This window comes from Festucalex cinctus, chromosome 1 (assembly GCF_051991245.1).
Source record: "Festucalex cinctus isolate MCC-2025b chromosome 1, RoL_Fcin_1.0, whole genome shotgun sequence".
NCBI lineage: Eukaryota > Metazoa > Chordata > Actinopteri > Syngnathiformes > Syngnathidae > Festucalex > Festucalex cinctus.
The window spans coordinates 66,684,526-66,701,652 of record NC_135411.1 but is presented as its reverse complement, the minus strand read 5'-3'; the positions used below and the strand labels follow the sequence as shown (position 1 = coordinate 66,701,652).

Sequence of the window (17,127 nt, the reverse complement as noted above, 5' to 3'; positions counted from 1 at the left end):
AAATATGTCAAGTTTATTTAGTGTCTACAATCTACAGATGCTTCCTTTAACAAAATTGGAAATGAAAATTCAAAATTATAGGCTATATAATAATAAATCAACTAACAAAGTAAAAATTCGATTCACAGTCAATGTAATGCAGGAATTCAAATTAAAATCTATGTATTCCTGTTATTTCTGACAAGAAAGTAGAATAGCTACAAGTTAAGCTGCATTCCAGAAGTACTCAATTTAGCAGATTCAATGGATGAAAAATTGTGTCCAGTCCGCTCAATAACGTACCTTCGAAAATAGCTGTAAACCGAAAAATTCGCTTTACATTAATAGGTTCTAAGAAGCCCCAGCAGTCTTAACACGGTATTCTGATTAATATTGTGTTTGTGGAATTCAGCAACAAAATCCGTCTGTTTTTATCCATCTCAGGGGCAGCCATTTCACCACCTGTTGTCGACTGAAAATGACAGTTGCTCAGTGACTGACCAATCACAACTCAGCAAACACGTGAGCCACATGCATGTTATGCATTATCACCCGTATTAAGTTATTCAAAGAAGAAGAGGCAGCGTACGCAAGAGAGTTGTAAATAAATTGTGAGTAAATAGCGCTATACCGTTGTGCGAAGGAAGTCTGGGTTGAAGCGCACTCCCTCGCCCCATAATTTCATCAGTTGCGGGGAAGGCAGCTTCTGGGACACCAAAGCGGTGATGGATTCACTGGTACCCCCCCTTACCACCGCCACAATATCCTCCACCATACTACCATTTGAAGTGTCCTCTGTAAGAATACAGTTTCATAGAATGTACTGTATCTTTCTAAAAACATCTTGGATGTGTTTTCATTCAATTTTACCTCCCATCTCATTGAGGAGCCCATCACAGGATCCACCTTGAAAGCCCACAGACACGTAAACACCTTTTATTCTGGCGCCAACCTTAAGTCCTGACTGCGTGCATGATTTGTAGTCTGTCAAAGAATAATCTAGAGCAACAAAGAGTATATCAGGCAGTTTGACTTTTCTTGCCCTCGCCATATTTTGAGCAATGAATGGAGCATTCTAGTGCAATGACATAAAAGCTGGTGCTTTGGTCCAAGTTATGAAGCGTCACATGAATTCATTTATGGTGACCGTTAGCCTCCGATACCTGTCTTCTTAAGTTTTTCTTTGTCCAGGATGATGGTGAGCTCGTAGTCCCCACCGAGGGCGGCTTCTGTGATGTAATGTGTACCGTAGTCTCTGTAGATCTGCCTGTATTCGCCGTAAACATAGGACTGAGGCAGAGAGCGAAGTCGCTGCAGGAACTCCGTGCTCAGCATCAAGTTGTCTGACTTGAGCATGTACTGGGCCAACTCCAGCACAGCTTTGGCCCTGATGAAGCTGTAAGACTGATGATTGGGACTTTTATTATTTACTTGTGAGAATAATGAAGTGTTTTTGTAATGAAAGATCTCTCACTTTGCCAGAGGCCCGACGGATCTTCTGGACCGACTTGGAGTATTTGGCTTTGTTGTGGTTGAAGCCAAATTCAAAAATACCTGGAATGGCAAAGCCAAAGGAAACCGTGGTTTGGGTCATCCGCTCCTTCAGGGTGTAATCCATATAGTCAGAGTATGAATCAAAAGCCTCCAGACTGAAATCGTACGAGCCTTTTGTCTGTGAAGAAATGTTCATGTTATTGTGCTGTATTGATATTATTGGTCAGAATTGGTCAGATTTGGAAGTTGGACAAAAATGTTTACCAGTCAAACGTTTGCTTATAAGATTACAAACAAGTTTCACTAACTACTTAGATTTTCATTAAGAATGGGTGAGTACCGAGACCAGGTATCAGTATCGGCCCAATACCCAGCCTTATTTCAAGGTATCGATATTTGCGACAGCAGCCGATAGTGGTATCGGCTCCCATCTTGTGGCTGTTTTATAATCAGGAATTAGAAATGAGATATTATAAGAATATAAAATTGCTATTAATTTAATTAAATTTTAATAGTAAATGCTATATTGGAATATATAGTGCTTTCTTTAAAATTGTCTGTCATTGGTGTTTTTTTGTTTGTTTGTTTTTTTACTTTTTTTTTGTATCAAAAGTACTAGTGGTATCTGGCGACTTGTTCAGTACTCGTAATGGTATGATCTGGAAAAAGTGGCATCTAACATCCCTAATATTAAGAAAGCCTTTAATGAAGAATGACAATTGATTCTTGTGGTTAGAGTTTGCATAGAAATAGTTCATAAATTAATTCATGTTTTTTCATTATTTGGCATGTTAAATCTATGACACTCAACTGGTCTATTTTGTCAAATCTCGGATCATGCAGGCACCATTAGGCACTACCGTTTGCAACAGTCAAGCATGTATGCAAATAAGCCATTAGCTACAAGTGACAAGAAATTAACTGTGAATAGAAACACAAAATGTTTTGAAAGTTGAACAGCCTAATGAGATGTAATCCGAAAATTTGTCAAATTGCAGATCAGTCTATGCATAATTTTCTTTATTCAGCGTAAGAAACCAAACACCGTGCAAATTCAGGTACACTTACCAGTTAAATTTCTTACATGTCATCGTTCATTATTATTGCAAGGCTGCAGGTCACACCCCTTGCACTGTGTTTATTCCATTCAACATTCATATTATTGTTGTTTAATCAAGTAATTAGTTGATGAAAGAACAGGTATGATTCAAATGAATGCAAACGCTTTGGCAGCCTAGAAATGTGTTAACAAGCTAATTGATAACTAGCGTAAAGACCCTTGATTTGAATGTTTGATGTACCTGCATAGTGTACTGCTGCAAGTTGTAAGGCTTCCTGAATCGAACATCTTGGATGTAGTGAGGCAAACAACTGCCAGCATAGTATCTGTTATCAAGAATAACTCCCTCCAGGTTGCTATTCAAGATGTTGATTCTAAAGAGAAAAAAGAAAACCAAAAAAAAAACATTGACCTAGATTTTTTATGTCTGCCAAATACGATACTTGGAAATGAGTACTGACCCTTTGGCAAGGTTCTCAATGCCCCAGTACTCCTCAGCCTCAAATCTGCAGGGCTTCTGACTCATCGCACATCCTGCTTCGTCTGACATGTCATCACAGTCATCCTCCCCGTTACACTGCAGCGTTCTTGGAATACAGCGGCCTGCAGGGAGAGCATGCTGCGGCATTGAGTAAGGGTTTCGGTATTACTACAACATACCATTTCTTTTTATCTGATTGTCCAGAAACAACCCCTTGCGGCATACCGTACATACCATCAGACCATGTAGGTCTACACTAGTACTGTACGTAGTCTACTTTATATTACAACAGGACATGAACACGGACTTTCAACTTTTTAGCTGAGGAGACACTGCATGTCATGATATGTTTTTTGTTGATTTTGTTTTGATTAGATTTGGTTGTGTCATGTTTTCCCAGCGTCCCTTTTTTCATACTACGTCTCCTTGTTTGGGCCTATTCTAGCTGACTTTGTATGGAAGGCAGTGTACACCCTGGACTGGTCGCCTGCTCATTTCAGGGCACATGACAACACACACACACAAAACATAAATTTTCATCAATCTCACAATCACACCTATGGACACTTTTAGATCTTCATTGAAACTAACAATCTTTTTTTGCAGATAATACAAACTCGATCCAGGATGGCCAACCCAATATTCAAATGTTGGACATCCACTGTGAGGCAGACTTAATAACCTGTAGCCCAGTGGTTCTCAAATGGGGGTACCAATACCCCTGGGGGTATGTGAAGGCACTCCAGGGGGTATGAAATTTTAAAATATATTTAAAAAGTATATGTAAATATTTCTTAAATTAATTTAATATTCAGTAGGCAATTGAATTTCAGTGACCTAAAAACCCAGCATCCCCCCCATACCAGAATGGTTTCACCCAACCTTTCATATTCCACCTAGTACTGTCAGGGTTCCGGCTCCATGAACCCTGTTCCCCTCCTCCCTCTGTGTGTGTGTGTATGTGTGATAAGGCAGCTAATTAGGTGGACGAGAAGCAGCTGGAGCAGCAGCCAGGTGGGGATGATTACCTTGCCAGCCTACTTAAACCAGCCCCGGACCACATCTCGGCGCCAGAACGTCTTGAGTAGTACACCAGTCAGTAGTGTCCAGTTGACTTACTCACTTGTTTGGCTTGCTCCTTTAATTTGTGTCCCACCTGTCCAGGTCATCTCCACCGGCTCCCGTCTTGCTTGCTCGCCTGCCATCTCGTCTGCCATCCTGCCTGCCATCCTGCCTGCCTGCCTACCGGCCTGTTCACCCGCTCACCACCTGTCTCTCTGCTCCTGGCCGTTCTCCACCCTGCGGGCACTCTCCTGATCAAATTGGCCCGCTTGCCTGCTCCACTCACCTCTGCTCATTAAAGCTACTTGCACCAGCCCTACTTGTCTTGTCGTACCTGCATTTGGGTCCTCTCTGCGTCCCCCCATCCTAACATTACGTTCTGGCCAAAACATGGACCCCGCAGGTACTGACCCCGCCCAACGCAACCAAGCCGCTCAGGGACTACTCCTCGAACAACACGACCAAGCCCTTCATGTTCTCCTCGGAAAGGTAAAGGAATTCTCCCAAGCATTATCTTCCGTCCAAGACCAGTTGGCAATGTTGCAGACCCACGGACAATTCCCCTCGCCGCCCCCACAGCCGCCCGCTCACGCTCCACCCATACAGGCACAGGTAGCTCGGGAACCCTTTGTCCCCGCCCCGGCTCCTTATTTCGGCGACCTGGGTTCATGTCGAGCCTTTTTGGTACAATGCGCTATAGTTTTCGAGCAACAGCCCCACTCTTATGCCTCTGATCGTGCAAAGCTCGCCTACCTGATAGGTTGCCTTCGAGGGGCTGCGCTCGCCTGGGCTTCCACCGAATGGGAGTGTCAATCACCTGTGTGCGTGTCCTATCCTGCATTCACGGAGGAGATGAGGAAGATATTTGACCACCCGGTGTGCGGTAAGGAGGCAGCTAAATGCTTAATGTCTCTCCGCCAGGGCACCCGTAGTGTAGCCGAATTTTCAGTAGAGTTCCGTACGCTTGCAGCCGAGAGCAATTTTAATAATGAGGCACTCCAGGAAGTATTCATTCGCGCCCTTAACGACTCCCTAAGAGACGAATTAGCCTCCCGTGACGAACCCGCTGACCTAGACCGACTCATTGAGTTAGCTATACGGATTGACTGTCGGCTCAGAGAACGTCAGAGAGAGCGCCGTTCGGAACCACTCCCTCGCCCTGTCTCACCGCCACAAGTACAATCTATACAGCCTAACATAGCCCCAAAACTAGCCACGCTTCCCGCCGACACTTCAGAGCCAATGCAGCTAGGGGGCGCCAGATTACGTCAGGAGGAGAGGGCACGAAGACTGAGCAACTATTTGTGCTTGTATTGCGGTCAAGGAGGTCACTCCATTCAGTCTTGCCATTTAAAACCAATAAAAGGGGGGGGGCTCATCAGTAACAGGGGAGAGACTGGTGAGCCTGACAAACAGCTCCTCATCACATCGCTTAGTGCTCTCAGCTACCTTGTCGCGCCAACACCGGTCCAGGAGAGTCTCTGCGTTAGTCGATTGCGGAGCAGACGAGAACCTCATTGACCACAGTTTGGTTGAAGAACTAGGGTTAGAGACACGGCCCTTGTCAACCCCATTTAGAACCACCGCGCTTAACGGACAGTTATTGTGTCATGTCACGCAACAAACTACGCCTGTGTCCCTCTGTCTCTCCGGTAACCATTATGAGGAGAACAGCCTCTTTGTTTTTTATTGCCCTCGATCCCCCTTGGTATTAGGGTTACCGTGGCTCAAGAAACATAATCCCGAGATTGATTGGACCATCCCAAAGCTGACAGCATGGAGCGAGATCTGCCATGAGGGCTGTTTGCGTTCAGCCCAAGTTCCCGTCCAGAGTACGAAGGTACCTGAACCCCCCGATCACAGTACAGTCCCTCGCTGCTATCACGACCTCAGTCGGGTTTTTTCCAAGGACCGAGCTGCATCCCTGCCACCTCACAGGCCTTACGATTGTGCCATTGACCTGCTGCCGGGTTCCACCCTCCCTAGCAGCCGCCTCTACAACATCTCACGACCAGAAAGGGAGGCGATGGAGAGGTACATCACGGAATCTCTGGCTGTAGGCATCATCCGCCCCTCGTCCTCTCCTGTTGGTGCTGGTTTTTTCTTCGTTGGAAAGAAAGATAAGACACTACGACCCTGTATAGATTACCGGGGACTTAACGAGATCACGGTCAGGAACAAATACCCTATTCCACTCATCGAATCTGCATTCACTCCCCTCCACGGCGCGTGTGTTTTCACCAAGCTCGATCTGCGCAACGCCTACCACTTGGTCCGGATAAGAGAGGGGGATGAATGGAAGACTGCCTTCAACAGCCCCCTCGGACACTATGAATACCTGGGCATGCCCTTTGGACTAACAAACGCCCCTGCAGTATTCCAAGCTCTGCTGAACGATGTCCTCAGAGACATGATCAATAAATTTGTGTTTGTTTACTTGGATGACATCTTAATCTTCTCAGGATCCCAGTCAGAGCATGAGGAGCACGTCCGGCGAGTTCTCCAGAGGCTCCTAGAAAACAGACTCTACGTCAAAGCAGAAAAGTGTGAGTTCCATGTCTCCAAGACCACCTTTCTGGGGTACGTAATCTCCAAGGGAGAACTGTGTATGGACCCAGCCAAGTTAACGGCAGTCTCAGAATGGCCACGACCTACTAATCGCAAGCAGCTTCAACGTTTCCTAGGCTTTGCCAATTTCTACAGACGATTCATTAGGAATTACAGTCATGTTGCGGCCCCCCTCACAGCTCTTACCTCCACTTCGATTCCTTTCCGTTGGTCTCAAGAGGCAGATTCCGTCTTTGCCAACCTCAAACATCGGTTTACGGCAGCTCCTGTCCTCATCCATCCTGATCCCTCACACCAATTCATCGTGGAGGTTGACGCGTCCGTGACAGGTGTTGGAGCCGTACTGTCCCAGCGCCATGCAGAGGATGGTAAGATACATCCGTGTGCCTTCCTCTCCCGAAAGTTATCCCCGACAGAACGTAACTACAGTATTGGGGACCGAGAGCTCCTGGCAGTCAAACTTTCCTTGGAGGAGTGGCGGCATCTACTAGAGGGAGCAGAACTACCTTTTGTGGTATGGACAGACCACAAAAACCTTGAGTACCTTAAGGCAGCCAAACGACTGAACCCCAGACAAGCCAGATGGTCCCTCTTCTTTTCCCGATTTAATTTCACTTTGTCCTATGTTCCAGGAACACCAAACCAGATGCCTTGTCACGCCAGTTCACTACCACAGAGACCAAGGAGGATCAAGAATCTATCCTCCCGCCCGCCTGTTTCGTGGGATCAGTCGAACTGACTATAGAGACCCTAGTCAAGAACGCACAGAAGGAGCAGCCAGATCCTCGAGGTGGGTCCCCTAGAACCCTGTTTGTCCCAGATCATGTCCGCCCGCAGGTTCTCAAATGGGCTCATGCCTCTCGCCTCACATGCCACCCGGGAGTGAGGAGAACCCTGTCAGTACTGCATCAGCGATTCTGGTGGCACACCAAGGGGGCTGACACACGGGAGTACGTCGCAGCCTGTCCAGTATGTGCTCGCAACAAGAACTCCACCAGACCCAGTGCTGGGTACCTCCGTCCATTGCCGGTCCCCAGTCGTCCTTGGTCCCACATTGCCCTTGATTTTTGTCTCCGGACTCCCCCCATCCCATGGGTATACTGTAATACTTACAATTTTTGACAGATTCTCCAAGGCCGCCCACTTTGTCCCTCTGGTCAAGCTCCCCTCAGCCACAGAGACTGCAGACCTTTTTAGTTCAGCATGTTTTTCGTCTCCACGGCATACCACATGACAGTCTCAGACAGAGGTCCTCAGTTTACATCCCTCGTCTGGAAATCCTTCTGTTCAGCCCTGGGCATTTCAGTTAGCCTCTCATCTGGGTACCACCCCCAAACCAATGGCCAGTCTGAACGGGCAAACCAGCAACTGGAGACCTCCCTCAGATGTATGTCTCACCACAACCCGTCCACCTGGAGCACCTTTCTCCCCTGGGTCGAATACGCACACAATGCTCTGCCTAACACCTCCTTAGGTATGTCGCCTTTCCGCTGCTCCTTGGGTTATCAACCTCCCCTCTTTCATGCCCAAGAAAAGGACCTGGCAGTCCCTTCCGTTCAAGCCCACTTGAGTCGCTGTGCCAGGGTCTGGAAACTTGAGCAAGTAAAACTTGAGCCCCGCAGTCTCCTGCGCTCCCGCCCCCACAGGTAGTGGAGGGCGGTCCTGACTACAAGGTCCGCCGCCTGCTGGATGTCCGTCGCCAGGGGCGTGGATACCAGTACCTGGTGGATTGGGCTGGATACGGCCCGGAGGAACGGAGCTGGATCCCTGGTAGTTGGATCCTGGACAAGTCCCTCATCGCGGACTTCAACCGTCGGCGTGCGCCGGGTGGTGCCCGTAAGGGGGGGGTACTGTCAGGGTTCCGGCTCCATGAGCCCTGTTCCCCTCCTCCGTGTGTGTGTGTGTGGGTGTGTGGGTGTGTGTGTGGCTGTGGGTGTAGGTGTGGGTGTAGGTGTGTGTGATAAGGCAGCTAATTAGGTGGACGAGAAGCAGCTGGAGCAGCAGCCAGGTGGGGATGATTACCTTGCCAGCCTACTTAAACCAGCCCCGGACCACATCTCGGCACCAGAACGTCTTGAGTAGTACACCAGTCAGTAGTGTCCAGTTGACTTACTCACTTGTTTGGCTTGCTCCTTAACTATTTGTGTCCCACCTGTCCAGGTCATCTCCACCGGCTCCCGCCTTGCTTGCCTGCCTGCCTACCGGCCTGTTCACCCGCTCACCACCTGTCTCTCTGCTCCTGGCCGTTCTTCACTCTGCGGGCACTCTCCTCATCAAGTTGGCCCGCTTGCCTGCTCCACTTACCTCTGCTCATTAAAGCTACTTGCACCAGCCCCACTTGTCTCGTCGTACCTGCATTTGGGTCCTCTCTGCGCCCCCCCATCCTAACAAGTATCACCTGTCAATATATATTACTAAAGGACGGCAAATGTCAAAAGCTGATTTATGGCCCGCCATAAAACCATTCAGAACCCGTTATTTTGAATTAAGCCCCGCCCCCTTCCGCCTTCTTAGCCAATCAGAAGCCGTTATTTTGAATTAAGCCCCGCCCACTTCCGCCTTCTTAACCAATCAGAAGCCGAGGACAGCTCCTGTCAAAATTGATTGATGACATCCTGCACCCCCCACTCCCCACCCCCCTCATCGCCCTAGCCAATCAGAAGCCGAGGACAGCTCCTGTCAAAATTGATTGATGACATTTTGCACCCCCTCAACAAACATATGTTTTCCGGTCCCCCCTCCCTTCCCCTCACAACCCTAGCCAATCAGAAGCCGAGGACAGCAAATGTCAAAATTGATTGATGACATTCTGCACCCCCAACAAACATATGTCTTCCGGTCCCCCTACTCCCACCCCCTCGTTTGATGACATTTTGCACCCCCAACAAGCATATGTTTTCAGGACCCCCACTCCTCCCACCCCGTCTGTGAACATATGTTTCCGGTCACCCCATCACCCTCCCCATTGTATATGGGCTTCCGGTGATTCAAGATTGTGACAGGAAGGACCCCCCCCCCACCACCACCACCACCACCAGCTTTGAAGTCGGGGAGGAAGCGCTCTCCCCACTTTTTTGCAAGACCCCCCCCCACAGTTCTACCATCTGATAACATTAAATCGACATCCACTTGTTAAAAAACTTTTTTTTCATCTTGCAGGAAGGATCCTAACACAGCTTTGAAATCGCGGAGGAAGCGCGCCCCCTGTATTCATGAAATTTTTCACACGAATACTGATAAAGCTCCCCCATACCCCTTTGAAGTAGAACAGGGTACCAACCGGGGGGTCTCGTGGGAAGCGGCGACCCCCCTTATCACCACGGCCAAACTTCGCACCATGTTGGGCGGCAGGAAGCCCCCACCGCCGACGCTTCTATCCCTTATTCAAATTGTTGTGAATATTAAAAAATGTAATCTATTTGCTTCTTGTTTTTTAAAATAAATAAATAAAAGAAACTTACCGGTGTTTTAGGATATGAAGTTACGTCACCTTCGATGGGTTTTTTCTTTTTTTTAAAAATAAAATAAAAAAATAAAAGGGGCGTCTGTTTCAAACCGAAGGATTTGAAGAGATGGAGAGGGAAATACAGACGAAAAATAGATTATTCGTGCGTATAGGACGGCTATTTAACCCATTTCAGAACCACAGCCTCCCTTTTACATATACTAAAAACTTGTGTGTGACTATGAGCTAAACTGAGGATGGCGGAGAGGTGTGACTCCCTCACGCTGCGGTAAACGGCGCCATCTAAAGGTCAAAGGATGTTACTGTATATGGTCAAGGGAGGGACGCTGGGAGGAGCTACTCAAAGCCCCTTCCATAAAATCCACGTTTTCGGTATAATACGTCATCAGTTCACCCCACCTTGGATTTACTAAGAAGTTTGTCTTTTGGGTCTCTGAAAAAAAAAAAACGGCGTTCAAGATGGTGAAAGGTAATGATCTTTTTATTATTATTATTATTATTATTATTGTTTTAATTGTATAGATGATATAAAACTATATTTCTATTATATTTCGTATTTTGCAGATACTGTTACAACGACCGCGGAAGTTTATGATGCTCGTGAGTTTACTAAATTTTAATTATCCGTAATATTCTTCTTAATTTTAATATAGGAAAATGTTTTCCAAGGTCCTCAGCAATTCAACTTTAGCGATGAGGATTTTACAAAGGAGGATTATGGTAAGAATCTACGTTTAGTCTAAAACATTAGTAGTATATTTAATTTTAACGTATATTTTGTTTTTATTTCTAGATTCTATAAGAGCTACAGAAATTTCAGCACTCCCGAAACAGCTAGAATCGTTTCCTATACTCTGGAGAAATCCAACGGCAGAGGTCACTGTTTTGGCTGACGAGGACTCACGGCCGGTCGCGGGCGGAAGAGACGAAGAAGAAACGAGAGCTGTCTCCGGAGGGGAAGGAAACTTCAACGTGCAGAAGGCCGTTCCTATTTCCCTCGTTTCTGGCCGAGCCAGGATAAATATTAGCAGATACGTGACAACGAGCGGTAAGCGGTTGATATTTATTATTAAAGAGAATTATATAATAAGATAAAGCGCCTTCGTTTATTGTTAACGTAGAAATATGGTACGGCGCGACGGGTGATGTTTTGAAATACTACAATACCCATAATGCTTAACGATCAGATTGTTTTGTTTTACTTTTTTAAAGTTTTTAAGGTAAAAGTAATCTATTTATATTGATAAAATGAATATACGATTATACAGATAGTGAAGGGGTCTCCGCCGAGGACGCCGGACAAGCCGTTGACTCGACGGTGGAAGCCCCGCGGTACATCCCGAGCGTGGCCGGTGAATCCGACGCTGACACATCGGCGCGAGGAAGAAGAAGGAGACGGCGACCGAATCCAACCGGACGGAGCTGCCGAACAGGATGCAGGTTTCATGAGGAAGATTGTGTTCGCGAGCACATAGAAGCGGTTAAGCGGATTGCGTGTTTAGAAACGACTATGCGTATTTTACAATCTATTATCAATAATTCGTAGTTTGATGTTTTTTATTTTAAAACCTTACAATGGAAGGCTATCACTTGCCTGAGACGTGTAATATACCGACTGAATTGGAAGAAATTGTAAATCAGATAAATGATCCGTTTGCGTCTATAAGACAAATTGATGATTTCGAAGACTTCTTCAGCCCTCTCGATGCGGCGCTAGCAAGACTTAACCGAGCAAATTCAAACGGAGGTGAAAATCAAGAAGTACAGGCACATGTTATTTCAGATAACGATGTAGCTAGTATATCTAATGAAATATCGCTCCCAACCGTTTTGGCATTTGGTGATGGATTGGGATTAGACGATTCAAATGAAATACATCCTGCTGCTGCGCATTACATAAGCGAACCGGCTCAATCCAACCAGCAGGTGGCACATACAGACGAAACACAACAGCAACAACACATAGGTGTTTTTCTACAACCACCAAATGAAACACAACAGCATATACATGATTTGCCACATTCAAATGAAATACAGCCTGATGCGCATTACATAAGCGAACCGGCTCAATCCAACCAGCAGGTGGCACACTTAGATGAAACACAACAACAACAACACATAGGTGTTTTTCTACAACCACCAAATGAAACACAACAGCATATACATGATTTGCCGCATTCAAATGAAATACAGCCTGCTGCGCATTACATAAACGAACCGGCTCAATCCAACCAGCAGGTGGCACACACAGATGAAACACAACAACAACACATAGGTGTTTTTCTACAACCAACTGTGCCACATTCAAATGAAACACAACAGCATATACATGATTTGCCACTTTCAAATGAAACACAACAACAGCAACCACCTACGCTATGCATAGGCGATAATCAGGCAATAGATGCAGATGTACAGGAGGGTGCGGGAGGTATTATTAGAACGAGGAGACCCGTTTTTAATAATACCGAATTCCGTAAACGTATTTATACACGTGAGTCCGACGAGCCCCTCGATTTTGCGACTTTTTATACAAATATAGGAGATAATGTAAACGAGCTAATTGACGAGGTAACTAGATCAACACGTCCTGGTGATATCGTACAAGTAGAATTAATTAGCGGTGATAGGAGTGCTAACTGTTATCTACGTCTTACCGACGATCCAAATATTTTAACCGAAGAGGTTAATAATTTATTGGAACATATAGCTCAATCTAACATAGAGATTTTAGCTAGCGATGAGATTCAAATGGTAGTACAAGTTGTCCCAGATATACGTGGAGGAGGGGGTGCCAGGCGCAAGCTACAGTTAACTACAAACGAAGAAATTTTGAGAAAGAAACGAAATTGTTTGTATATGACCTACAATGAAAATAACAAGCTATGTTTTGCACTAGCATTAGCCTACTTGCTAGACGGGTCGTTAACGGCGGCTCAGGCAATGCAGAGAGCAGAGCATCTACAAAAATGCGTAGGGCTAAGCTGTCAAACACCCGTCAGTCTGAGAGACGTGCATAGATTCGAGACCTACATCAAACGAAAAATCGTAATTCTATACAGAAACAATGATTGTAGGCCCTTGTCTTTTTTTGAAACGCAATATCCCAAATCAGAGGATACTCTGTTTTTGTTATTGCTGAACGAACATTATTATGGTATAAAAAGGGTCGAACGTTTTGTCGGCCAGGGTTACTTCTGCCGACACTGCTACAAGGGGCATTCAGACTGGCGACTTCATAATTGTGAGGGACGCTGTCTTAACCCCTTATGTAAACAACAACAGCGAAAAATCGTTATTTGCCACGATTGTAACAGATTGTGTCTAAACGATGAATGCTATGCTAAACATAAAGAAAGCGATCGGGGGAACGAGAGTAATTGTGACCTCTGGAAAAAATTTCGCAAATGCGGTCTTTTGTACTACAAAACAAAACATGCGTGCGTACAACCCCGATGTGTTATGTGTAAACAGGTGCTGCCGCAAGGGGATGACACGATGTTTAATCCTCATCGTTGTTACATGCAACCCCTAAAAAATGAACAGGTATGTAAACAAATAATCTACTATGATTTTGAAACTTACGTGGAGGCGGACGGTAACCATAAAGCATATCTGGTATGCGCAAAATTAAACGACCTTGAAAAAGAATGGTTAGGGCGTGATTGTGTGCAACAATTCATCGAATACTTCAGAAATCCACGATTTAAAGGTGCAACCTTCATAGCCCATAATGCACGAGCCTTTGATTCATACATCTTAATTAACAAGATGATCTGCATGGGGGTTAAACCCGAAATTATTATGCAGGGCAGCAAAATCATCTGTTTCACAGATACCGACTATAATATGAGATATATCGATTCGATATCTTTTCTTACAATGGCTCTGAGTAAATTCCCGAAATCGTTAGGTTTCGATGATCATGTAAAGGGTTATTTTCCACACGCATTTAGCTCGTTTAAAAATCTGGACTATATAGGTCCATACCCCGAATCTAAATTTTATGGTGTGGAACGCATGACGTCCTCGCAGCGCACTGAATTTTTTAATTGGTATGAAAAAGTGCGCGGCGGGACCTTTAATTTTACAGAGCAGGCGTTGATGTATTGTAAAAACGACGTTAACATTTTAGCGACAGGGTGTGAGAAATTCAGGGAGGAATTTTTAAACAGCACAGGATTAGACCCGTTTAAAGCCGTGACGATCGCATCAGCGTGCATGAAAGTTTTTCGCAGTAAATTCTTAATTCCCAACACGCTAGCAATTACCCCGACCGATAATTATAGACGACAGTTCAAAGCATTCTCTCACGACTCCATTCAATACTTGATGTGGATAATGCACAGTCAAAATATTGATATCACACACGCGCTCAATAGAGGTGAGAAGAAGATCGGTCGATATTTTGTAGATCGGTATGCGAATGTAAACAGCGAACAATGGGTATTCGAATATCTGGGATGTTTTTATCACGGATGTATCGAATGTTTCGACCCAAACCAAATTTGTCCTATGACTAAAAGACCTTTCCAAGAAAAATTTGACGCTACTGAAAAGAGATTGCGTGAGCTAACTCTTAATCATGGCGTTAAACTTTTTGTCATGAGAGAACATGTCTGGCAGCGAATGAAACAGACTGATCCGAGAGTGAGAGAGTTTCTGCGCGAATCAAAATTCCCTGAACCTCTCAACCCTCGTAACGCTCTTTTCGGAGGTAGAACAAATGCTTTTGTTTTACGGTACACAGCTGCCCCTGATGAACGTGTATTGTACGTCAATGTCACATCTCTGTATCCTTTTGTCAACAGCACCTGTCAATACCCTCTGGGGCACCCCGTTATCATTCACAGAGACTTTGGTGACCTCAGAAAGTATTTTGGTTTCATCAAAGCCGCAGTCCTACCACCGAGAAGGTTATATTTTCCTGTACTTCCTCATAAAACAGCTAGAGGTAAACTTGTGTTTACGCTTTGCAAAACATGCGCAGAACTTAATAACCAAGATAGCGCATGTACTCATGATGATAAAGAAAGAGAGTTGGCGGGTGTATGGACGACGCCCGAGTTCATCAAAGCTCTAGATCTAGGCTACACCGTCGCACAAGTTGATGAAGTGTGGCATTTTAATGACTCGAGTAATGATGTTTTCAAAGAATACATGAATACCTTTCTCAAAGGAAAGCAGGAATCTTCGGGGTACCCCTCACACGTCGCAGATGACGCTGGGAGAGAGAAATACATCTCCGACTACTTGAAGCACCAGGGTATACAACTCGACGCCTGTAAGATAGCGCCAAACCCGGCTAAAAGACAGGTTTCAAAGCTATGCATGAATTCGACATGGGGCAAACTCGGACAGCGTGAAAATTTAAATCAAACAGAAATTGTAAAAAATCCGGATCGTTTTTTCAACCTGCTGTTCTCAGGGATGTACGAGGTGAAATTTTTTCACTTCCTTAGCGATGTTTCTCTGGTACAGTACAAATACAGCGAACGCGCTCAAACACCCTCCTCACCGACGTCTAACATCTTTATCGCTTGCCTGACGACCGCCTACGCGCGTTTAATAATGTATGGGTATTTGGAACAACTGCAGACTAGAGTGTTGTATACAGACACAGACAGTTTGATCTATAGTGTAAAACAGGGGGAAAGCACTCTCCCATTAGGCGATCTATTAGGTGATCTCACAGATGAACTAGATAATGACACCATCCAAGAATTTGTCTCCGCAGGTCCGAAAAGCTACGCTTATCAGACCAGAAGCAAGGGGAAATTGGTGATGAAGGCGAAAGGCATCACGCAGACGCATGACACCTGTCAAATCATCAATTTTGACAGCGTCAAGGAGCTGGTTGATGGATACGTCGACAGTTTGGGGGCGCGGCCAGGGATGATTCAAACCCCTCAATTCCACATTGTCCGAAATAAGAAGGGGTTTCATTTGAAAAACACTTCATTTATGAAAAAGTTTAAGGTGGTTTACGACAAGCGTCGGTTGCTTCCAGGCGGTCGTAGCGTTCCATTTGGTTTTTGATGAGCTTGTGTTTTTGTTTGTGACTGTGTTTGTGGTGTGAAAAAAAATAAAAAAAATAAAAAAAAATAAATAAAATTAATAATAATAATAATAAAAAAATAAATAAAATATGAATCCGAACCACATTGATTTCGATACTAGATTAGAAATCCCTTTTTCATGTTTGATTGCAGGCCCTAGCGGGTGCGGGAAAACTTTTTTTGTGAAAAGTGTTTTGGAAAATTGTGAGCATGTTATGAAATCATCTCCTGAGAATATCGTTTGGATTTATAATTCTTACCAGGAAATGTATGGTGAACTTGAAAAAAAACTGAATAAAAAGATAAAGTTTGTAAAAGGTCTCCCGGAATGCTTTGAGGACGAATCTCTCTTTCCAGCCCATCTTTCGCACCTGATCATCTTGGATGACGTCATCTTCGAGGCGAGTGATCACCCGGAAGTGGTAAACATCTTTACCCAATACAGACACCACCGGAAAATGAGCGTCATGTTACTCACTCAAAACATTTTCCATCAGGGGAAGTATAGCAGAACAATCAGTTTAAACAGTAATTACATTATACTGTTTAAAAACCCTCGCGATAAATTACAGGCGAGTGTTTTGGCTAATCAAATCTACCCCACACGCAAAAAGTACTTTTTGGAATGTTATGAGGACGCCACGAAAAACGCTCACGGGTGTTTATTGGTAGATCTTACGCCGGCGTCTCCAGATCAATTTAGATTGAGAACCGGTGTGTTACACGGGGAGTGGCCTGCAGTATATTTACCCAAAAGCTCGTAAGATGTCAAAACTTTAAAAAAAAAACGCCCCGCTTCTTAAATTATTGTTTCGTGCCCTCCCTCGCAAACGTAAACAAATTCTCAAACAAGCCCCCAACGACCTAGTGAAAGCGCTCTGTGAGATTGCTTTAAATCTCTTAAAAGGGCATATACCTCTAAACCCGTCTCAATATAAGAAGCTGAAGAGGAGAAAGA

General features: G+C 45.0%; 1 protein-coding gene across 2 annotated transcripts in view; it reads right to left on the bottom strand.

Moving 5' to 3' along the window:
• The window catches only part of c8b (complement component 8, beta polypeptide), a 29,763-nt gene that overhangs the window by 932 nt on the left and 11,704 nt on the right, over positions 1-17,127 (bottom strand). For both annotated transcript variants that reach the window (XM_077504044.1, XM_077504053.1), the window contains 6 exons: positions 2,995-3,136; positions 2,775-2,907; positions 1,454-1,651; positions 1,143-1,383; positions 850-978; positions 611-774 (listed from right to left, as the gene is read on the bottom strand). In XM_077504044.1, coding sequence (XP_077360170.1) covers positions 611-774; positions 850-978; positions 1,143-1,383; positions 1,454-1,651; positions 2,775-2,907; positions 2,995-3,136 — 1,007 coding nt within the window. The remainder of the gene's footprint in view (positions 1-610; positions 775-849; positions 979-1,142; positions 1,384-1,453; positions 1,652-2,774; positions 2,908-2,994; positions 3,137-17,127) is intronic.